The sequence below is a fragment of the Gymnoscopelus microlampas genome (assembly GCF_963454915.1).
Source record: "Gymnoscopelus microlampas genome assembly, chromosome: 15".
Taxonomy (NCBI): domain Eukaryota; kingdom Metazoa; phylum Chordata; class Actinopteri; order Myctophiformes; family Myctophidae; genus Gymnoscopelus; species Gymnoscopelus microlampas.
In genome coordinates, this window is record NC_139952.1 from 41,650,640 (window position 1) to 41,676,442 (window position 25,803).

General features: G+C 41.1%; 1 protein-coding gene across 1 annotated transcript in view; it reads left to right on the top strand.

Moving 5' to 3' along the window:
- The first annotated feature begins 8,331 nt into the window (after positions 1 to 8,331).
- The window catches only part of galnt12 (UDP-N-acetyl-alpha-D-galactosamine:polypeptide N-acetylgalactosaminyltransferase 12), a 47,256-nt gene continuing 29,784 nt past the window's right edge, over positions 8,332 to 25,803 (top strand). The window contains exons 1-3 of the mRNA XM_084080934.1: positions 8,332 to 9,333; positions 15,597 to 15,879; positions 19,530 to 19,699. Of these exons, the coding sequence (XP_083937060.1) occupies positions 9,207 to 9,333; positions 15,597 to 15,879; positions 19,530 to 19,699 (580 nt within the window). The 5' untranslated portion in view covers positions 8,332 to 9,206. The remainder of the gene's footprint in view (positions 9,334 to 15,596; positions 15,880 to 19,529; positions 19,700 to 25,803) is intronic.

The window sequence follows — 25,803 nt, forward strand, 5'->3', positions numbered from 1 at the left end:
TTGGTGAAAATAGCCGATCTACAAGCTCACAACGCGTCGCATTGCGACGCGTTGTGAGCTTGTAGATCGGCTATTTTCGGGTGACATGCACCGCACCATTCAGAGCAATCCGACCATAAAGTATCATCAAACGATCGATCGATCAATCATACATTTGGCTTAAAAGGTGTTGCACCACTTTCACCAAGTTTTACCAGTCCAGTTTTACAAGAGAGGGGGGGGGGGGGGGGGGGGGGGCGTACGTTTTCTCCAATAAGCACCTGTCTCAGCATGGAGCTGTACAGAACGGCTTAGAAAAACAAGGATTTCTCGCTAACTCGCTGAATAGCTGCTGCTGCGTAGTTGTTGAAGACTGCTCGGTTTCCTTTGCGCAGTCCTTTTGCACCTTTATGAATATCAAATATTCATACTAGTCAGTGTGTGTGTGTAGGGGGGGGGGGGTGACTGATCATTGAAAATGACTCCAGACACCGTCGGGCTCCAATTAGTTGGCGCTGTTTTGTACCGACTTTTGTTAATATGCTGTGTTTTATGGTTTAAAAGGGACCTGAGTGGGACAGTGCATCTCTGGAACCTCTGATCTATTAAGCACAAGGGATGTTTGGTGGTGTGGATAACCGGAAACGTTCGCCCCCAAAATTCGTTCTTTACTGAGGTTCGTTTTACTGAGGTTAACCCGTTAAGAACGGGAAAGCTCCTGTGTCATCTATGAGCTTGTAAATCTGCTATTTTAGAGAAATTGTCAACATTTGTGCAAATCTTTGAATATAATATATATCTATATATTTTTTAAAGCGAACAAAATATTTTGAGATGGGTGTCGGCGGCCAAATACATATCATTTTGGGGGCCCTTGACATGGAAACAATTTGAGAACCACTGATATTATAGCAACATAGGTTTTTCAGAAAACTGTTAGGATTTAGAAGGCATTTTTAGAATCGGCCTCAGGCCTTACATGGGTTAAGTTTAGTAATAAGGTTAGGTTTAGGCATAGTTTTAAACTGAGGTCACGTTTAGGAATACCTGGTGGTGACCGTTCCGAGGTGGCCGGATTTGACCCGGGGCGAGCGTGTTTTTGGGGCGAGCGTTCTTGTATTCATGGTGTGGGTATGATTGAAGAAAAATAATGACTGAATTGGGATGGGCGATTGGGTGTCTTGTGATTTGTTTCAGGGATCAAGGTTGTTAAAATGATGGAAAGATTAAAAAAAGAAGCTGAAAAGAAATTACTTGTGCTGTATATTTGTCCTTTGCTCCTTGTACATTCAAACAATTGTTTTTTGGGGGGCAATAACATTCACTACAATTATAACAACAGACATAATTGATTAGCCCTTTGTATCTAGCCAATACTGTTCCAATACATGTGCTTTTGACCGAAATGTTGGTATGAGCCACGTGAATCCAATCTGTGAACATAAGTTTGGCATTTACTGAATACTAAATGGCAAACTCTTTATCATTCTGAAACTGTAACCACTGTAGGTATGCCTATGCTCAGTCCTTTAGCACCATCTACTGACAGGAAAGCAAAACTACACCTCTGTCCACGTAAGGAGACAGTAGAATCATTGCTCAAAGTTCAAACCAGATAATCTGTTATTATAGTAGATTTAAATAGATAGGGAATGAACCATAAAGCAGTGTTGATTTTGACAGCAAATATTGATTTTAGTTTTAGTCATATTTTAGTCATCTGAAATGTTTTAGTTTCTGTCTAGTTTCGTCGACTAAATATCATAAGATTATAGTCGACTATGCGTCGCGTTGTGAGCTTGTAGATCTGCTATTTTCAGAGCACAACACCCGCGCTCAACCAAACATAAAATGACTTGTCTTAGTTATACTGGATCTCTTCTCCACTCGTCCCTCACTAACATTTTTGTCTAGTTTTTATTTGTTGACGAATTTAGTCTTAGTTTTAGTCATCGTAGCTTAGTTTTTATTTAGTTTTCATTTAGTTTTCGTCAGTGAAAAAAGGTAGTCGACCAACATTTTTTGTCATAGTTTTAGTCGACAAAATCAACACTGCCATAAAGATGATGCATAGAACAGTTTTTTTCCCCCTTCTTTTTTGATCAATGAAGGGATTGAGATTGGCCTATATTCGCAGTGGTTCTCCAAAAGTGGGATCCAGGGACCCTCAGGGTTCCTTGAGGAGGGGGGTTCCAAATGGACCCTCAATGGGTCCATTTGGTTTCGTTTGTACCCTCTCAGAGTTACGGTGGTCCATGAAATTAAAACATTTTGAGAACCACAGGTTGCATCCACAGGTGTCATAAATAAACCACAGGTTGCACCACCGGTGTCATAAATCTTTCTTTGATAGGGCGCTCTGGGGTGGCGCAGTGGTAAAGTCGCTGCCCACCACCAGGGAGGTTGTGGGTTCGAATCCACCGTGGTGCATCCGGCTTTGTCGAGCGTCTACGCGAACACAATTGGCCCGTGTTCGGGGGAGGGAAGCCGGGGCGGGGTGGGTGATATCGGTCATTGGGGGGTGACGGCTCCTGTCAGCAGGGAGTGTTGGGCGGGAGGAGTAGGCCCAAGGCTCTACGTCCTCCCGGTGGGGGCTCCTCACTGGCAGGTGAGTCAGTAGGATACGACAGCAGTGACAACACAGAAATGTGTGTGGGGAGGAATCAATTGGCATAACGACTAAATCGGGGAGAAAAGGGGTAAAAAATAATTGGCCACTCTAAATTTGAAAAATAAAAAGATTAATCTTTCTGTGATGAACAGACAATTTTAGATTTGAGCTAAAAAGCATTATTTTACACTTTGGGCTATTCAAAAATAGCAGATCTACAAGCTCATAGCGCGGCACCGAGTGCCGCGCTACGAGCTTGTAGATCTGCTATTTCTGCTATTATATTTAAAATGTGTGCAAATCTTTGAATATATATATTTTTAAAGCGAACATTTTTAACTCAAATATTTGCTTCTGGGGGGTTACTGGAACTAAATATTTTGATGGGGGTCCGCGGCCAAATACATATCATTTGGGGGTCCTTGACATGAAAAAGATTGAGCACCACTGACATAGAAACGTTTTTCAGAATACTGTTGAGACATGTAGAATCGGCTTCAGGTCTCAATGGGTTAAGAAGACGTTCAGAGGAGTGGATATCAGACAATCAGAGAGCCATGATTAGACATTCCAGACGGAACAAACCTATAGCATTTATTCGTTGATATAACATTTTGAGGATATTGATTTACCCTCTTCTCTGCTCTCCATCACAATGATGTATTTAATCCAAGGGTTCCCAAACTTTTCAGGCCGCGACCCCCCCAAAATAATCATATTTGAACTGGGGACCTCCCCCACCCTGACAAGCACTTGGAATTGCAGGAATTACATTTAGTTTGACTCGGTTCCACAGGTAAATATTGTGAAAATAGCCAAACTACAAGCTCACAATGCCTTGCACTTTCTTACAGTATGTAATATTTGACGATGTGGCCAATTTGTTATCAATAAGGTCTTAAAAGTCATTAAATTGTAACTTTAGAAATGTGCTATATGTGATACCCTGTATACACTTATACTGCATGTTGGTCTGTTTACTGTTCAGTGAGAAAACAGATGTTGCACATTAAAGGGATAGGTCACCCCCAAAATTACTTATTTTCTATCGATTACTCACCCCGTGGACTCTTGAATTCATGGATATGTTTTTAGTTTTTGTCGCATTCCTGACGAGCAGTGGGTTCCGGTAGGAGACACAAAGAGTCTCCTTTGTGTCTCCTACCGGAACCCACTGCTCGTCATCAAATTATTGGCTTAGGAATGTGACAAAAAAAATCCATGAATTGAAGTCTCCATGGGGTGAGTTAGGCTAATCGATAGAAAATAAGTATTTTTTTGGGGTGAACTATCCCTTTTAAGATACTCATCTGGGGAGCCCCCAAAATCATTTGGGTCCCGACCCCCAGTTTGGGAACCGCTGTATTAATCATTACCATCTGCTGACAGCTAATTAACACCCTATTAATACATGATCAGACCACATATCACCTTCATATTAACACATTGTGTGTGTGTGTGTGTGTGTGTGTGTGTGTGTGTGTGTGTGTGTGTGTGTGTGTGTGTGTGTGTGAGAGAGAGAGAGAGAGAGAGAGAGATCCGTTGACAGTACAATAAAGCCAGTGTAGCATGGCCACATTACAACACAGTGGCTTTTGTGGTTCCAACAATAACATGTCCTCAATCAAACTCAAACCAGTAATGCACCTCGAATTACCCTCTGGCCCCTGAATGGAGGGCATTGCATTATTTATCATTTTAATTTAATCCTCAAACATACATTTTTGTGCCAGATGGATTTCAACGTGTCTGGATAATTAACTTTTTATTACGGGCCTTATGGAACAACATTCAATCAGACTGTGTCAAGACTGTAATAGCATGGGGGCGCCCGGCCCGCTGGCCTAGCGGTCCGGGTTGCATACCACATATAGGCTCTAATGCAGCCTGACAGCGCGTCGCAAGTTCGTATCCCGTCGACCTTTCCTGCGTGTCACTCCCCACCTCGCTCTCCCTGTTTCCTGTCTACCTCCTGTACTATCAATAAAGGCATAAAAGGCCCCAAAAATATATTTTTTAAAAATGGCTGTAATAACATTATGCGTCATCGTACTGTACGAGGGCGACCTGCGGCGAAAATAGCCGATCTACAAAGCTGTAGATCGGCTATTTTCGGTTCCAGGACACCGTCCTACCTACGACTTAATGTGTGACCTATGATTACTGCTTTCTTTTAAGGCAAAGTCCTTTATAAGGTCGGACAGATCCAAATGATGCAACAGGTGATTCAATGGACAAGTTAGACGGTTCAGTCTGTCATGAATCGATACACTCCTATTAAAGGTAGGGTAAGTGATTTGCTTTGGTTAAAATAAGTGTTAAATAGCTCTATATTCTGATAGTACTCATTGCTATAGACTAGAGTGTTTGTTCAGTATTAGGAGTCTCCTTGTCTCTCCACCTCTTTATAAAACAGAAAATGCATTTTCGTTTCAGTTTCAGTTTCATTTCCAATTTTATCCAACCAGGACAGAGAACTCAATCAGGATATAGATTAAACAAGTGAAATTGGAAGTGATGACACTAAGAAATGAGCAGACAAAATTGGAACTGGAATACTATACAAATTAAGCTTAAAAATGGGTACTTTCTCCTGATTGGCTGAAATTTTGACACCTACCGAAAAATGTATTTATTAAAATGTTTATTAAAGAGCTGAAGAGACAGGGAGACTCCTGTTACTGAACAAACACTCTATAGCAATGATTACTATCAGAATATAATATTTTAACCTTTTAACAAAATACTTTTTGTTTTAACCAAAAAATATCACTTACCCTACCTTTAAGTCTATTTTTTTTTTTATAATTTCCAGTTTGCAAAATCCTCTTTCCCTGCTACTGAGACAGGGGAGAGATACATTCTGAGAGAAACGTCAACATTGGAAAACACACGAGCTGTCGCTCTTTCAGTAGTAGGATGTGTCACTCATACTGTATATACATTTGATTGACTTCCCACTGGAAACCTTTGGTCCATATTGGCAGTGGTGGAAAGTATCTAAGTACATTTACTTAAGTACTGTACTTAAGTACAATTTTGAGGTATTTGTACTTTACTTGAGTATTTCCAATTTCCAATACTTTTACTTCTACTCCACTACATCTCAGAGGCAAATATTGTACTTTTACTCCACTACAATTATTTGAAACCTTTAGTTACTAGTTACTTTTCAGATATAAACTATGATAATGAAACATACATTAACCACTTTAGCCCTATTTTATACATAGGCTATTTGAAAATAGCAGATCTACAAGCTCACAACGCGTCGCATCGCGACGCGTTGTGAGCTTGTAGATCAGTTATTTTCAAATATTTAGTACTTTTACTTTTGGTACTTCAAGTACATTTTGATGCCAATACTTTTGTACTTTTACTCAAGTAAATGTTTTATTCTGGACTTTTACTTAACAGAGTCATTTTATATTGCAGTATTGATACTTTTACTTAAGTAAAGAATTTGAGTACTTTTTCCACCACTGCGAGTCCTTTATGACTGAAGGAACACCACAGTCCATTTGACGCTGTGTTAAGGGCATTAACACAGTGTGTATAGCCTGCAGCGATATGGATAATACTGCAGGTGTAATGGAAGATAAGCCTTGTTTGTTTTGGGATTATAAACATGTCATCTCGTGACAGTGTGGACAAAACAAAAGATTACATCTGCCTCATTGTCCATTAACTTCTTCTGTATGTACAAGCTAAGCTATAGCATATACATTATATTCTGCTGTAAAGTTACTAAGTACATGTACTCTTTTTCCTTTTTTTTAACTACGAGAGCATCTCCAGTTTTTAATGCTTTAATTTATCTCTACTTCACCTCAGAGGCAAACATCGTACTTTTGCTCCACTAACTAAAACTTTAGTTACTAGTGATTTTGTAGTTTTGGATATTTTTTTTTACAAAACATAGGCCTATCAATATCAAGATCAGCTATTTTCAAAGGCTTTGTACTATTAATGTGTGTGTGTGTGTGTGTGTGTGTGTGTGTGTGTGTGTGTGTGTGTGTGTGTGTGTGTGTGTGTGTGTGTGTGTGTGTGTGTGTGTGTGTGTGCGTGTGTGTGTGTGAGTATACAAGTGTGTGCGTCCCTGCATTCCCAGTAGGCTATGAAGGCTTACTTTGTGGTCTAGAATCTCGACCTAGAGAACTTTCAACTGTCAGGCTCCTCTCCTGTGGAACCATCTTGGAGGTTTGGTCCAGGAGGCAGACACTGTTAGTTTAAGAGCAGGCTGGGCTTAAAACTTCCCTTCCATTTGGGGAACAACAGCACCATCATTATCCATTGTCTCTAATGTCGTCATAGCCAGTGCAGTGCCACGTTTGATTTCCTCATTAACAAATGACATGACCTGCCTGGTGAAACATGTTCAACAAGTCTTAATAACGTGTATTGTGGTGAAGTAAGTAAGTATATACATTGTATTTGTGTATAACACTTCTCTCAGAGAGTCTCACAGAGCGCTTTACATACAACAGAAATACAAACGCAGCATGAAACATTCAAATGATTAAAAACACACACAAAGAAATCTAAGACATTCCACAAGTGGTTCTTAAAAATGTCCACCTTTTTGTTTTTGACCTTTTTTTTGTCCCGTGGGGGAACTTCAGTTTGCACTGCAAGTGGGCAACTTTCATGGAAACATCAAATTCAGCCAATCACAATATTGATCAATAATTCACCGGCCTGAACGTTTTGGGAACTCTTGCTAGGTTCTCAACCAGTGGTCCAGGGAACACCAGTGGTCCTTGAGGGGGTTCCAGGTGGTCCCCAGCTAAATGATGGAGAGTTGGTAACCAAATGGACCCTTATGGGTAGATCTTTGACTCTTGAGAGTGTACAATAAAACCAAATGGACCCCTAGTTAAATTATTGTTAAACATCTGCATTAGGCCTAGTGAATTAAAGAATTGTTATTTTGATCAACGTTTGCCTGTTATTTCTCCTATGGTGCAACAGCAAAATCCTATCCAACGATAACAAAATATTCTAAGTTTTGGATCTGAGAGGCTAAATCTCATCAAATGGTGGTTCTGTGGCTCAAAAACCCCCTTGATATGAAAAGGATTGAAAACCACTGCTCTAAACGTTCTCTTTCTGATTCTATGCAGCCTGTTTATTCATAGTAGAGTTTACAACATAAACCAAAGTCAGTCGTGGGAAGGTAATGCTTTTATTTTTTTTAAACAAACCGGAAACAGCGTTGACACATTTCTCCTGACTCGACACTCCCGGGTTGAACTTTCTCTCGGGGTTGCCATGTCCACTTATTATAAAGCGACGTTGGGCTTATTTTTTGTGTAAAGTTGCTTGTAATTGTTGCGGGTTGCGTTTTTTTTGGGCTTGTTTTTAAAGTGCAAGTTGATTATTTGAACTTGTTGCACTTTGAAAGTGTAGTTGCTTATCTACGCTTGCTTCCAATTTTTGTAAATTATTTTTTAAACCAGCGGTTCTCAAATTGTCATAAATGTTCTGTGCCCTGGTTGCTTATATCTCTCACAAACTCTGGCAACACTGACTTTTCTCTCCAAGTTCAAGTAGCTGGTAGCGGCTACAATGTAGCCAGTCAGTAGTGTCCCTGGGGACTCCCTCTTCCTTTGGTGCTTCGCCCAGGTGGGCGTGGTTACATGCCTAAAACCGAACCCTAGCCTCAAAACCACGCCTACCTGGTCGAAACACCAAGGAAAGAGGCTCTCCCGTAGTCGTGTAGTTCCTCAGTGAGTGCCGTTACAACAGAGAGACACAAGCAGCAACAGTTTGGATACAATATGTTGTCATGATGAGACAAACAAACATCAAAGGACCCGCCGCCGCAGCGCGAAGATTTAAACAGACATTCTGAAAAGTAGTTTAAAGGGACGTGACGACGACGACCAACCGGGAGACAAAACTTTTACCTAAGATTGTCTGCTGAAGAAGTAGGATCCATGCAGGCTATTTAAAACCCCCGTTTGATTTGACCTGGATTTCACACTGATAATCCCCTGGAGACACAAACACAAACAGAAACACCAACACCTACTGCTGCTGCTGCTGCTAATCTAATCCTACAATCCTTGTGTCTAATGTCCATGATACGTCCAGCAGAAGAACACACAGGAGGAGGATCTGTTCTGTTCAATCAATATAAGTCCTTATCAAGATGAACGCCTCCTCGCTGCTGGTTCCTGTTGAGCTGCTGAGCTGAGACTTCGCCTCCAACAAAACACACAAAGTTGACTGTCGCTGCGTTTCTGTCAGTATAGTGGAAAGTAACTTAAGACTTAAGTACATTTACTCAAAGTACAATTTTGAGATATTTTTTTACTCCAACAAACAAAAAAGTTGAGCAGTCAGCTCTGATACTTCTTTACTTTTCCAAGACTTTAAAACATTTTTTTTTTAAGACTGTCGCTGCTTAAAAATGCTGGGTTTTTACGCGTTTGTGTTAGTGCCAGGTTGACTCTTTATTGTGCTTGTGATGATGGTGGTAGAATGAGTAGGATACTGGGTGTTGGCAGTGCCAGGAAGAAGACATGATCATGGAAACATAACGTTGACTGAAATAAAGAAAGGAAGAAAAGAAGAAGGGAGGAGGAAGGAGGAAGCGGTCAGACAGCGCGCGATGGCAGCGCTGTGCGGCCGCAGGACCAACAGACCCAAGGTGCTGGTGGTCCTGATGGGGGCGACCCTGGTGGGATACCTGCTGCTGATCAGACACCATGCCACCCCCGGGGGAGACACGACCAGTGGTAGGGTGGTATACTATACTCACTTTGTTTTTTGTTTTTGTTTACTTACCCATTAAAACCGGGGACGCACTTTAACCATTGTTTTTGATACTTTGGGCTATTCAAAAATAGCAAATATAGGCCTACAAGTTCATGGCATGTAGATCTGCATTTTTGTAATCGTGGGGACATCTTTGAATATATATATATTTTTAAACTAATTTTTTTTTAAACTCAAATCTTTGCTTCTGGGGATTCTACAAATGTCTTCTAAATCCTAACAGTTGAAAACAAAAACAATAACGTAGCCTATGTTGCTCTATGTGGTTCTCAAACTTTTTCATGTCAAGGACCCCCAAAGTTATATGTATTTGGCCACGGACCCCATCTCAAAATATTTTGTTCCAGGGACCCCCAGAAGCAAAAGTGTGTGTGTGTGTGTGTGTGTGTGTGTGTGTGTGTGTGTGTATATATATATATGTATATATATATATATATATGTGTGTGTGTGTATATATATATATATATATATATATATATATATATATATATATATATATCTAACTATATAAATGCCGACCAACTTCCGCACCCTCGGTGTCCACACCCCACAGCTCTGTTATCGACTAAACAACGCACCGCCAGACCACATGTCGCCAACTGACTCGCCACGCCGGCCGCGCTGAATTTACGCCTCGCGTAGGGGACATCTCACTGCTCAATACACCTTTTCCACCGCGCAACATAATTAATTCTACTCACCAAATGTCGGACAAAACGGAAGGGGAGGCAGCTTCGTACCGTTTACCGTGCGCACGACCTCATCACCACAACACCACGCAGCCGCTGCGGGGGTTTTTTCCTTTTTTTCCAAACTTTTTTTTTGGTCACCATTTTCTCCAGGCACCATTTCTGGTGTAACGCCGGGTGTTTCTTTTCACCAGCCAATCACCTTTCACGTTGCCACGTCGCGCTGACGTACGCTAAACAAGCGCTGCCGTGCGCACAATGCAAACGAGCCCAAAGGCGCGCAAAAATCAGCCGACCATTGCTTAGACACAAAGTCAGACCTGGCAACGCAGCCTACGCCAATCATGTGTGAGAGATCTACAAGCTATGGGGCAGAGACGCCACCGTATCTTAGCAACAACTACAGCGCTCACTCTCATTGGTCGTGTCACGCTAAGAGCAGTCTCCAGACAATGGCATCGCAGACAGCTTGCTGTTACTGCTGTAGCCATCACAGGCAGTTGCAGCACGACGGACAGGGCGCTGTGATAGCTGCCATGTCGCTAACGCTAACCTGGTTGTCATGCCTGCAGCGGCTGTGCAATCACTTTGTCAACAATGCACGTTCGTGTGGTGAATGTCTATATTGCTGCTCAGTTCGTCCATTGTAGATGGTGTATGTTTGTGTGTGTCTTCTGGAGAACAATGTAGCTCCACAGCAACTACAGTAACTAACGTAATGGCAGGACCGCCCCGTGCAACGCATGTTAGGCTGCATTATGGTCATGTAGTAATTTCAGATAATTTCGCTCCGATTACAGCAGTGTTTATCAACCCCCCCCACGTACTTGATCTGGGACCCCCCCATTCTGTTTGACTCCGTTCCACAAGTCAATATTGTGAAAATAGCCGATCTACAAGCTCCAAACGCCTCACGTTCAGAGGCTTTGTAAGCTTGGAGATCGGCTATTTTCTACATGATTGCCTCTTTCTTACATTCTTTGCCAATGTGGCCCATGTTTTCATAGCATAGTTTATTGACTACTTCTGTTGCAGAAATGGCCATTTCCTTTACTTTCGGTTTTTTATTGTCTCCGCCAGGCCGAAAGGCATGGCGCAAGACTATGTTTCACCCCCTGTCCGTCCGTCTGTGATAGCTAATCTCTCACATCGTTGACTTGATCGCAGCAAAATAACAGCCCGATGTGGAGAGTCAGTGAGAGCTGGATAAACGACGTAAAATGTGTCAAAAGGAGTCTGTACGGCTGTCGATAAATGAACACATGACGTCGGTGGGAGAGCAGATATTGTGTCTTTTGGACAAACAGCAGCGTGGTGCTGATGTTTGTTGTGTGAAGCAGCTTAATGTCAGAGTGTTTGTGTTGGAGCGCCTCAGTGCGGCTGCAGAGTTCATGTGCAACCTCTTCCAGAGAGACACAGAGACACTAGAAACTCTGCTGGGGAAAAAAAACACTGCTGGCCATTGACTTTCCTATGGACATTGATCTACACACTGCAGCTATATCTGCTACACACACAACATCAAACTACACACTGCAGGTATGATGCAGCGTTTGCATTACAGCCAGCATGCCAGCGTAGTTCCCATATGGTTTCAAGGTGGGCTAAACCATATGGACCCCATGTCAGCAATGTCAGCGGCATCCACTTCAGTCCCAACTGCGATGCCCATGCAGGCTATAAGTAGCTTCTACCTGGCCCTTAGGTGGGCCCCAACTAGCCATGTTTATGTGGGACCAAGGCGGGTCCTAACTGGGTTTGCCCATGCAGGCTTTAACTGGGTTCTACCTGGGCCCTAGGTGTACCCTAACCAACCACAGTGCAGTGCCCATCGCTCCAATTGTTGTGACGTCAGGGCTCTCAATACTGCACATTGGTGGAGGAGGAGGGGCCGCAGGGCGACCGCACACATCGCTGAACCAATGGTAGCCCACGGATGTTTCCTCTGTGGATTTACAATCTGCCCCTCTATGCCACATATCATCCGCACTACAGGGTCTTCACTGACCGAGCCACGGCCCCACTGACCCTCATGACGCTACGCCACTTAAACGTGCGGCAGCATGCGCTGGGTTGCCAGGTTTGCACAGCCTGCGCCAGAAACAAGCAACCACCTTCATGAAAAAATAAAATACACCGAAATGGTCCGCAATGTTCCAGGGGTGTCCCCGCGCGTCCCAACACTCCACAGGGGGTCAGTGGACCATCAGGGGGTCCGCGGACCCCCTGTGGACCCCCTGAAACATAAGAAATATTATTTCTGCAAATTTTTTCCTTTTTCAAAAAAACCTTTTCCACAGTTTCACTCCGGCGATTTGGGTCCCCCAATATACACACGGCTGGGCCCCGTGCGCGGCTGGGGTTGAGGGGGGCGTAGCCCCCCGAAACTCTAGTATATATATATATATAATCTGCATACATGTATATCTGCCCCCATTTGCACACTACACGCTCATAGCGTGGCACCGGGTGCTTGTATATCTGAGCTGTATGTATGAGCTCGTAGATCTGCTTATTTTTAATAGCCAAAGAAGTCTAAAATGACACAGTATGTGTTCCCGGATTGAATGGGTTAAGTAAAAGTAACAATGCTACAATGTAAGAAATAGACTCTGTTGCAAGTAAAAGTAATGGTATTCAAAATGTAGCCTACTGAAGTAACAAATGCAAAGGTATTGGCGTCAAAGTATACTTAAAGTACCAAAAGTAAAAGTAGTATGTCCCATTTCACAAGATTTCAAAATGTAAAAAGAAAAATATTTTGAAAATAGCAGATCTACAAGCTCACAACGGGCCACGATGCGACACGTCGTGAGCTTATAGATCAGCTATTTTCAAGTAGCCGAAGTTTAAATGGGGCTGAAGTGCAACTAGTAAAAAGTAAAAAGTAGGTCTACACTATTTGCCTCTGAGATGTAGTGTAGAAGTGAAATGATTGAACATTTCTAAATACTCCAGTAAAGTACAAAATAAAAACCTTTTGTACATAAGTACATTACTTGAGTAAATGTACTGAACTGAATACAAAATGCAAAGCGGGCTGCTATGGGCTGTAGTTCCAAACATTGGAACTTCCTCATTGAGATAGACAGTGCATTTCCTCATTCCCTCATTCCATTCATAAATGGGAGTCTATGCTAGTGACGTAACTCTCTCCTCAACGGGTCTGGTAGATTTGTTCTTTTTCGTCATGTGACACCTTTAGCTCGACTCTGTTTTTGGGCATTTAAAGAACATTGGAGTAAGTAAGTGAGTATACATTATTTACCAGTGGTGTGTTCTAGTTTTTTCGGAGGGATACGATAATCATTCCCTGCACGACATGCGTGTGGTCAGGGGCGGACTTAAGGATCTGGAGGCCCCAGGCGAAAGGTAGTATGAGGCCCCTGGCTGCGGCTCAGTGTCACTACCCCCCCCTCCACAGATTTTTTAGAACAGAATAGATGTCATTTCCAGTATTCTGGTGCATTTTGGGAGTTTGATACTTCTATCAGGCTTTACTAACATGGGATCCTTTAAAAATCTAAAAGTAGGCACACACCATACCTGTAACTTTTTTTATTTTCATGAGGCCCCTTGCCTACAGTTAAGTCCGCCACTGCGTGTGGTTGTGGGGATACGCTAGCGCGTCAATGCAAGGAATGGCATTAGTAGTAGGGGGCTACGCTTGGCTACGAAAATGTTCTGCAGGTCACACTACGTACTGTATATAGCGTAACACGGTAGAACACACCACTGATTATTGCACCATAATGATTGCTATAGGCCTGAAAATGTGGTAAAATAATTTCCCTGTCCTGTTAAAATAAGCAAAGGTTTCGGTCCTGGGACCTTCGTCAGTGCTATATCTATATATATGATATAGCACTGACGAAGGTCCCAGGACCGAAACCTTTGCTTATTTTAATTCAACCCTCACTATGAGCACAGAGCACATTATGAGCATTTAACATAAAGAAACCATTTTCTTGAGTCTCTGTCTAAGGAGTTTTCCTTGACCCATTAAGACCTGGAACGCATCTGTGTCATTTTTAGACACTTTGGCTATTCAAAAATAGCAGATATACAAGCTCATAGCGCGGCACCGAGTGCCGCGCTATGAGCTTGTATATCTGCTATTTTAGAAAAATCGTGAAAATGTCTGCAAATCTTTGAATATATATATATTTTTAAAGCGAACATTTTTAACTCAAATCTTTGCTTCTGGGAGGTTCCTGGAACAAAATATTTTTTAGATGGGGGTCCGTGGCCAAATACATATAATTTTGGGGGTCCTTGACATGAAAAAGATTGAGCACCACTGATATAGAAACATACGTTTTTCAGAAAACTGTTGGGATTTTAGGAGACGTGTAGAATCGGCTTCAGGTCTTAACGTGTTCATATTTATGCAGCGAGCGAGTCTTTTTCTGCCAGTTTCCCCTTTATGTTTTTGAGACCACTGCGCCTGCAGTCAACCCTGAAACAAAGGACAAAGAAGGGCGCAACAGTTTACCCTGTTCTTTATAGTAAAATAATTTGGGAAAGTTTTGAAAGATCATTGGTAAAAATGTGTGAGATCCCTGTTTACTAGAGGTGTAACGATACAGTAACTGCATCGAAAAATCGTTTTGAATTTTCAACGATCTACTATATCGATATGCAAGCAGCTAAATATCGTATCGTTTGACTTTGTATCGAATCGTTCTGCAATGCAAATAATCAATTCTATCAATACTAAGTACTTTTAAGAAGAAAAAAAGAAAAAGAGGGGTTTATATCCAGTATCCAGGTATTTAATTTTCACACAGAATCTTTGGGTAAATAAATAGTTACTATATCGATTTTAAATCATTGAATCGAATCGTATCGTTCTAAAATAACCTGTCCTGTATCGTTCATGTATCGTATCGACTAAATCACTGAATCGAAACGTATCGTATCGTTCTAAATGAACCTGTATCGTTCATGTATATCGTATCGACAACCAAGTGTCGTGATACGTATCGAATCGTTGTTAAAACGTATCGTTACACCCCTACTGTCTACACCTCTGGACACAACAGGTGGGCAGTGGTGGAAAGTAACTAAGTACATTTACTTAAGTACTGTACTTAAGTATAATTTTGAGGTATTTGTACTTTACTTGAATATTTCCAATTTCCAATACTTTTACTTCTACATCTCGGAGGCAAATATTGTACTTTTACTCCACTACAATTATTTGAAAACTTTAGTTACTAGTTACTTTTCAGATATAAACTATGATATAATGAAACATACATTAACCACTTTAGCCCTATTTTACACCTATGCTATTTGAAAATAGCAGATCTACAAGCTCACAAGCGTTGTGAGCTTGTAGATCGGCTATTTTCAAATATTTAGTACTTTTACTTTTAGTACTTTAAGTACATTTTGATGCCAATACTTTTGTACTTTTACTCAAGTAATTTTTTTATTCTGGACTTTCACTTGTAACAGAGTATTTTTATTTTGCAGTATTGGTACTTTTACTTAAGTAAAGAATTTGATTACTTTTTCCACCACTGCAGGTGGGGCACACGGACGGCCCGAGGCGGCCGCACAGCGAGCAGGAGGAGCAGGAGGAGGAGGAGCGGTGGAGGCGAACGAGCGGCTCAAGAGGCCGGTGTACGAGAAGCCCCCCCTGGACCTGAGCGCCCCGGGGGAGATGGGGGCGGCGGTCACCCTGAACCTCCTCAACCAACCCGAGGAGAAGAGGAAGGAGGAGGAGGGCATCAAGAAGCACCAGATCAACACCTACGTGTCCGACATGGTGTCCCTGCACCGCACGCTGCCCGAGAGGTGGAACCCGCTGTGAGTGGGAAGTTTGACCCCATTAAAGGAGTAGTTCACCCAAAAAACATGACTTATTTACTATATCAATTGCACACCCCATGAAGCCTTGAATCCATGGATTTATTTTTGTTTTTGTGGCATTCCTAAGCCAATAATTTGATTCCCGTCTCCTACCGGCTAATGTATCCGGTAGGAGACACAAAGTAGATTATTTGTGTCCTACCGCATTGGTTCTCAAAGTGTGGTCCGGGGACCCCCAGGGGTACTTGAGGGTGTTCCAGGGGGTACCCAGAAAAATGTGTAAATATAGCATCAGAATAATTATGACCTTTTTATACTTTGGCTATTCAAAAATAGCAGATCTACAAGCTCATAGCGCGGCACAGAGTGCCGCACTATGAGCTTGTAGATCTGCTATTTTTGAAAAATCTTGAAAATTTGTGCAAATCTTTGAATATATATATATTTTTAAAGCGAACATTTGTAACTCAAATCTTTGCTTCTGGGGGGTCCCTGGAACAAAATATTTTGAGATGGGGGTCCGCAGCCAAATACATATCATTTTGGGGGTCCTTGACTTGAAAAAGTTTGAGAACTACTGTCATACCGGATACACACCCGGTCATCAAATTATTGGCTTAGGAATGCCACAAAAACAAAAATAAATCCATGAATTCAAGGCTTCAAGGGGTGTGCAATTGATAGAAAATAAGTCACTGAGTGCCGCGCTATGAGCTTGTAGATCTGCTATTTTTGAAAAATCGAGAAGATTTGTGCAAATCCTTGAATATGTATGTTTTTGTTTTTCTAAAGAAAACCTGTGTTTCTATATCAGTGGCTCTCAAACGTTTTTCATGTCAAGGACCCCCAAAATGATATGTATTCGGGCCACGGAGCCCCGTCTCAAAACGCGATGCGACGCGTTGTGAGCTTGTAGATCGTCTATGTTCAAATAGCCTAGATATAAAATAGGGCTAAAATGGTTAATGTATGTTTTATAATATAATGATTTGCCTCTGAGATGTAGTGGAGTAAAAGTTTTGAACATTGGAAATACTCCAGTGAAGTACAAATACCTCAAATTGTACTTAAGTACAGCACTTAGTTACTTTACACACCACTGGTTTTATGAAAGTCTATGGAACTGCATGGCGGAAAATTGTGCGTGGCGGTGATGCCCATACTGACGCCCATAGTGACACATACAGGGACGTCCCTTGGCACCCCTGTCCAAACATTCTTCATTCTCACATGGATTTGGGGGTGAGATCATAGTTGGGTGGGTGTACGTCTTAAGTATCATTCATAGTCGGACGTAAGGATACGTAACGAGCGCCAGCGCTCCTTGCGTTGTCGTTTTTTACTCCCCCTCCGTCACTTACGGCTCCAGTTGTTCCGTCCGTCGGGCTGACGTTCACCGTCAGCCCGACGGACGTTCTCTACGTTTTGCCTGTTGTACCACTGGGCTACAATGCTAGTTTCATAACATTGCAGCGTGACACAACCGGTTGCCAGATTTTGTGAGAGAAATAAGTAACCAGGTCTATGAAAACAAGCCCAAAAGAATCGACTAGGCCACACATGAACAGTGGTGGAAAAAGTACTCAAATGTTTTACTTAAGTAAAAGTATCACTACTCCAATGCAGAAGTACTCTGTTACAAGTAAAAAAAAAATGGAGTTGGAATGAAACATGTACTTGAGTAAAAGTACAAAAGTATTGGTATCAGAATGTACTTAAAGTACCAAAAGTAAAAGTACAAAAATGTTTGAAAATAGCCTATGTATAAAATTGGGCTAAAGTGGTTAATGTATGTTTCATAATATCATCATTTATATCTGAAAAGTAACTAGTAACTAAAGTTTTCAAATAATTGTAGTGGAGTAAAAGTACAATATTTGCCTCTGAGATGTAGTGGAGTAAAAGTAAAAGTATTGGAAATTGGAAATACTCAAGTAAAGTACAATTACCTCAAAATTTTACTTAAGTACAGTACTTAAGTAAATGTACTTAGTTACTTTACACCACTGCATATGAAAATAGCAGATCTACAATATATATTTGAGAATCACTGGTTTAAATAATAATTGGCCCAAATAAGCAACTACACTTTAGAAACAAGACCAAATAAAACCGCAACCACCAATAAAAAATTGCTTGTTTGTTTACAAGCAACTATACAGAAGAATAAGCCCAAAGTCGCTTATAATAAGCAGACATGGCAACATTGGGTACGTGCAATCTCTCACGTGAGCGAACCATATATGTGTCCGTAAAGAACGGACGGAATGCCTCACCCCCATGACGCACGTTAAGACACATCTAGGGACTATGAACGGGCCTTTACTTTTAAGTTAGGCCAGTGTCAAGCTTAACCACTTGATCCCCAGTATCCCTAATTATTTTGGGTGGGGAATATTAGCCGATCTACAAGCTCACACCACATCACGTTGTTTCAAGAGGCTTCAGTGTGGAGATTGAAGCATGCATGTACAGCACATCATCATAGTCAACCACAGACATTATGACAGATTGAACAATAGTCTTTCTACTGGAAAAATAAAAAACGGGACCTGTTCCTGTAGAGGAAACCAATCTGTCCTCTTAAACTTTTGGTTCGGTTCTCCACAAACCTTAAATGTGAGCTTGACATCAAGCCAAATGCCCAGGTATTTATAAGATGTGACCAGCTCAATTTGTTCACATTTAAGAGTGTAAATACCAGTAGAGTGATTTATGTTTGGAGACCTACAGTAGTAAATGCCATGCATTTTGTTTTTTTGGAGTTCAAAACAAGCAATCCTCAATGTTGGATACCCGGTTCCTCTCGTTCCAACCCTAGTTGCAACGTGTTGTGAGATTCGCTTGAAGCTTGTAGATCAGCTATTTTTTGGTGAAGATATTTGGTGTTGATTCAGGTCCATTTCAGTAAGACTAGAGGGTTTAAGAGGTTAATACTGTAGATCTACAGTAGGCCTACATTTACAGTCACACCGAGAATGATACCCTTGGTAAAGATGCAGGTAGGGGAATAGATTTTTTATTATTTCTTTCCCCATAGACAGTGACAAAGACAAAACCTGAATAAGTGAGTGGACACAATGAATTTGACCTAGATTTCTGATTCGGGCGGCTGAATGGGTATTATTGAGCCGGCCTGGGATATCCCTTTGCGGTTATTGTGCGGATATTGGGTGTTTTTGGGCTTTTTTTTGTTACTTTATTGTTAGGGTTAGGGTTGGGTTAGGGTTATGTTATTTAATTCTTATTTTTGCCTGATTTTTTTATTATTTTTATTTATTTATTTTTTTATCATTTTTATCCCGCGATTTTTGTAACCCATTTTTTTTCACCCGGTGCCAATTTCCTAAGTGATCCTGGGCACTACACCAGCCCTACACCAGCGTTAGACCAGTCCCCCACAGCCTGGGGAGGCCAGGGCCGAGCTCATGCTTTTTTTTGCCTGATTTTACCGATTCTTTTATCCAAAAATGTATTATAAAAAAAATGTTTAAAAAAAATCCCCCCCAAAAAATCGATTAGGTCCACGGCCCAACCATGGCTGCGCCCCTGCCTCATGACAATTCTAACCCTCCTTCTGTTGAACCCGCTGACCTGCAGTGTTCTCCTAACTAACACGCCTCGTCATCCTTTCTGCCGCTGTACAGATGCAGGGAGCTGCAGTACGACTACAGCTCGCTGCCCACCACCTCGGTGGTCATCGCCTTCTACAACGAGGCCTGGTCCACCTTGCTGAGGACGGTGCACAGCGTGCTGGAGACGTCCCCCGATGTCCTGCTCAAAGAGGTGGTGCTGGTGGACGACTACAGTGAGAGAGGTATGGACAGAACGCATAGAGTAGTAGGGTGACTGATACAGTACATTAGAACAGTAGTTCTCAACCTGTGAGTCAGGACCCCTCCCCACATGATTGTGTGGGGGTCCCCAAATGACAGTGAAATGACAATTTAAGGACTTTTCAGACCTTTTTAATATCTAAAACAAATGTAAAAGACTGATACTGCATCAAAAGTATAATCAACAAACTGTGCTATAAAAACATTGGCCAAATTGTCAAATAATATAAGAAAGAGGCTACATTTGTGAAAATAGCAGATCTACAAGCTCACAACGCCTCGCGCTGCGAGGCGTTGTGAGCTTGTAGATCTGCTATTTTCACTATGTTTATCTGTGGAACCGAGTCAAACTAAATTGAATGCCCCAATTCCTATACGTTCATGCTTGGCAGGGGTTCCCCACTTCAAATATGATTATTTTGGGGGAGTCGTGGCCTTGAAAAGGTTGAGAACCACTGCATTAAAAAACCCAAACCGGGGACCCATAACCACTTAACCCATTAACTCATTCACTGCCAGGAATTAATGGATTAATTCTTTCGTCTACCGCCCCCTTGCCAGTGAAACGGCGATTTTTACTGTACCTTTTGAAAAATCGTGGAATATTCTCTGTGACCGCCATCCTCACGGAGATCGGCTCATTACACGCCCGGGGCTCCGGTAGAATCGGGAAGAAAAGAAAATCCCCTATTCCAGAGCTATGGCCGTATGAATGTGGCATGTTTTTTGAAAAACACTTAGAAAACAACAGAAATCTGAGAAAAAAATCATTTTGTGAATCTTTTAACCCATTTTGTACGGGAACCCCTATTTGTAACTATACCTTTCAGGACGGGAACCCCTTTTGGGGTTCTTGTTGCTATATACAGTATATAGCAACATACATTTGTTGTAATTTTTGAATAAATATTTGAAGTTTTTCAGAAAACGTATGTCAGGATTTAGAAGCGTTTCTAGAATCGGCCTCAGGTCTAAATGGGTTAACATGGAAGGAGGCAATCTTTTTTTTGTTGTGATCACGTGATTTCTGGGTGTACTCTTCTCCGGTGGTGCTTGGATCCTTCACAGGCTGCGGAGCAGCGACCAGGAAACCCCAGAAGAGAAGAAAAAAAAAAGAGAGAAAAAACAAAAAAAAACACTTTCAAGATTTTTCAAAAACATTTTAAAAAATAGCAGATGTACAAGCTCGAAGCGCTGCACAAAGTGACACGCTGTGAGCTTGTATATCTGCTATTTATGTATAGCAGATTTTGATAAAAAATAAAGGGATATATATTTTGTCGGTCCCGAAAAGGCATGTTTATATATACTGTACCTGCAAAACAACACCCCATCATACCGCTGGAATCCTTTTGGCTGGTTATGACATATTGCAAGACCAGTCCTCCTAATGTTGACTCAACAGCCACTCCAAAGCCACAACCCCAGATGTGTGTGTACTCTATCTGTCAACAGCTTTTAAACACTTAAGCCCTATATAGCTACACTTGGTTGTACACAATGAATAGTGAAAATAGCCGATCTGCAAGCTTTTCGATCTGCTATTGTCACTATTCTTTATTTATTTAACCTTTTTGAAAATGTTTTACATTTTTGAAAACGCTCACCCTACAGTATAATGGCATGCCCCAAAAATAAGGACCTGGAGTTTGACAGTAGTTAATCAGGCTTTCACATTCAGTCACTTTGCCAGCGGCACTCTGTGACACTGCAAAGTAATTAAAAGTAGCCTACCTACTTACGGTATAGTTGTCAGTCAAAGAAAAGAATGTGCTCACTGACTATGGTAGCATTTAAGTTGGGGGTGTCACTCGCTCTTTGTTATATAACTATTCACACTGGGCCTAAATGATCTTGTACTGTGTGTGTGTGTGTGTGTGTGTGTGTGTGTGTGTGTGTGTGTGTGTGTGTGTGTGTGTGTGTGTGTGTGTGTGTGAATGTCATAAAAATAGACAAGCTGCGTCTGCAGCATTTTTCAGAGACAGTTTCAAATAGGCATGGCAGCCATATTGACATGAAATGGCAGGATAAACACAGGTGTTGCTAACGATACCACCTGTAATTAAGGCTCCATTCCATTTGGAGTAGCAGCAGCGCAGTCTTTTCCAGTGAGCCGACATGCAGAACAATAACACTCAGACTCTGTTTGACCCGAATGGAACGCAGCCGTAATTACTTTCACTGTAAGCATGCAAAATTGATGCAGCGCCAGTCTGGCCGGTTACTGTATTCCCTTATTGCACGGCTCGGTTGAATGCTTGATTCTGATTGGTCAATCACTGAATTCAGCGGTGTGTTATTTCTGAATAATGAGCGATGAGCTTAATAACAGACATCTGTCTAATCAAAGGCTCAAAGCACCTGCTCATATTAACATGCGCTGTTTGATTTTGTGCCGACATTGTGCCGTAACAAACGCACAATGTCATTTACAACTAAACGTTGCTGTCAAGAATGTTTTTGGAAACATTTGAAGCGAGAAATAGACAATTTCTTTTTCTATTTGATCAACACTTCCTTGTTTTTCGAGGCGACCGTGTTGCGCTGGACGGACGGCCAGCGCAACACTTATGGAATACTTTCATTACCGTAAGCAAGGAAAAACTTAGTTTTATTGTTACTTTTGGGTCAATTTATGCATTTATTCATTAACCCTTTAAGACCTGGAACGCATCTGTGTCATTTTTTGATTTGAGCTACAGTAAAAAGCATTATTTTACACTTTGGCTATTCAAAAATAGCAGATCTACAAGCTAGCAAAACTAGCAAATCTTTGAATATATATTTTTACAGCAAACATTTGTAACTCAAGTCTTTGCTTCTGGGGGTCCCTGGAAAAAAATATTTTGAGATGAGGGACCGCGGCCAAATACATATCATTTTGGGGGTCCTTGACATGAAAAAGTTTGAGAACCACTGAAATGGCAACATACGTTTTTTTCCAAAAACTGATTTAGAAGACATTTTGTAGAATCGGCCTCAGCCAACTTAATGGGTTAAGTAGCCGTGTAATAAGTGGGATAATTGACGGTGCGCCGGTCGTTGTTGAGAAATAACTAATACGTTGGAACGAGCTGACACAATTGGAAATTGGAACAATATACAATTAAAGCTGATAAATGGGTTCTCTTTCCTGATTGGGTGACATTGGCAAACCTCCTGAAAATGTATTTTCTGTTTATCAAAGTGCTGGAGAGACGGGGAGACCCCTGTTACTGAACAAACAGCTACTATACAGTAGCAATGATTATCAGAAGATAAAGCTTTAACTTTTGTAATAAGTAGACCATACCCGTGAGGGGGATATGCGCACATGATTTGGCAACCCGGGAGCCAGCGAACACAAAAAGGCTAATAAACAGCTGACATGTGGGGAAAGTGAAAAACGGGCTTCGCTGTTCCGTGCACATGCTAATGGTCTATGGCTGTATGCAAATTCAGATCAATTGCTCCAGCCACTGAGGAGAACCGGGCAGAAGAGATTTTGGGCTCACCATCACAGAGCTTTGTCAAATTATAGGAGGATAATATAGATCTGCAAGTAATTATGTTATTATGTATTTAGTTTACTTTAAACCAATGGCTAAAAAAATACTCTAATGAAAGTTTCTCTAGTAAGATTATTAACATTCTAACAAGGCCTTAACTCAAATCCCTTTTTAATATAGAGGCAAATTTGCTTCCCCTGTAGGCTGTAATTTAGTATATCTGATTAGAGAAATAACAGCGATGTGATTTAAAATGCTGTAAAGGATGTGTGCGCTCTCTCATTACAAAGTGAAATCATTAATTACATTTTCTTAAGCCATTAAGACCGGGAACGCATCTGTCATTGTTAGATTTCTTTGGCTATTCAAAAAATAGCAGATCTACAAGCTCATAGCGCGGCACCGAGTGCCGCGCTATGAGCTTGTAGATCTGCTATTTTTGAAAAATCGTGAAAATGTGTCCAAATCTTTGAATATATATGTTTTTTAAGCGAACATTTGTAACTCAAATCTTTGCTTCTGGGGGGGTCCCTGGAACAAAACATTTTGAGATGGGGGTCCGCGGCCAAATACATACCTGTTTTCTAACAGTATGTTGCTATTTCACTGGTGCTCCAACTTTTCCATGTCAAGGACCCCCAAAGTTATATGTATTTGGCCCGCGGACCCCCATCTCAAAATATGTTTTCCAGGGACCCCCCAGAAGCACAGCTCGGAGTTATAATGTTCGCTTGTTTTTGAATAGCCAAAGAAATCTTAAAATGACACAAAATGCGTTCCCGATCTTAATGGGTTAAACGCCATGAAGTACTGTCGTCCCGAGAACGTGTAACTGCAGCAGGGAGACAATGGGGTAACATTTTGTCTCTACAATACAAATGAGTCTCCGACTCCATTTATTAAAATTAAAACTCACCAAGTATAGCTAAATAATTATAGATAAGACCTGGACGAATAATGTGTTTTAAAATCCCTCCTCTCGTCGCTAACAAATTAAATGCAGATTTGGTTCCTTCTCACATTTAGTGAATGTCACAGACACTTAAGGGCTAATGAGAGACCTTCATCACTGAGTGTCCTGGTGTTACCTTTAACCCCTTAACCCAGGGGTCTTCAACAGGGGGTCCGGGACCCCTAGGGGGTCCTCAGAGTTACTACAGGGGGTCCGCCAAATCTTTGTGTGATATGATATTTTTTTTTACCTTAACCACTTGAACCCTAGCATCCCTTTTCTGAGGAGAACTTTAGCCAAAAATAGCAGATCTACAAGCCAAGAAATTACCCTCCCACAGGTTTTCTGTAAATATACTTTTACTGCTCCTAGTATTGATGATGGCCATATATCTTGATGAATTGAATACACAGGACCACAATGGAAAACAAGCCTTCAGGGTCTTATGTGTTATACTTTTAGCATTATTGTATAACTGTACCCTACCGGTATGTACTTTTTGCAAACTGTTAATAAAGTATTCAATCAATCAACCAATCAATCAAAATTACCCACTTATTAAGCCCTATTTAAAAAAAAAAAGGGAAAATAGCTCATATGCAACACGTCGCAATGCAACGCTTTGTGAGTTTGTAGATCTACTATGTTCACCATTATTGTCACTATTTACTATACTATTACATATATATACAGTACTTACATTTTATAAAAAATCTGGAATTCTATTTTGTGTATTTCTGTAATTTATTTTTTTTGTTTATTTTATTTCTATTTTTGTGAAAATCTTTAAAATCTTACATCTTAAAAATATATACATTTAAAACTCGACCGTAAGGGACGCCTTACGGATCCCTTACGGGTCCATTTGATTCCATTTATGGTGGTCCTTGAAATTAAAACATTTGAGAACCTCCGGTATTGCAATTGTTTAGCAGACGTGATGAAGTCCACATACCATCTCTGACGGTGTGATTTAAAAAACACTTCCGGTAATGTTGGATCTGGTTCCTCCGATTCCGGATCCCAACCCTATTCACATCATGATGATGTGACTCTCTCTCCATCTGCTTCAAGTCTTGTTTGTGTATTTAAGATAACGGGGACAAAAAAGCAAACTCTGAGCCGGAATTACACACAACCGCCCTGAGCTACACCCATGTAAGCACACATTCACTCGGGTACACACACACGCACCACTGTATACGGACGCACACGTGCACTCATGCCACACACACACACACACACACACACACACACACACACACACACACACACACACACACACACACAGAGAGACGAAAGAACAGTGGTGTAAAGTAACTAAGTACATTAATCAAGTACTGTACTTGAGTACACTTTTGAGAGATTTTTTTTTTTTTACTTTACTGGAGTATTTTCAATTTTGCACACTTTTGCTTCTACTCCACTACATCTACAGGCAAATATTATACTTTTACTCCACTACAATTATTCGAAAACTTTAGTTACTAGTTACTTAGGTAGATGTAGATTTTAATTATACTATATATACATTTCGGCCATTGAAAATATTTTTTTAAATCCACCCCTCACTATGAGCACAGAGCACATTATGAGCATTTAAAATAAATACATTATATTTTCTTAAGTCTGTCTTAATTGTTAT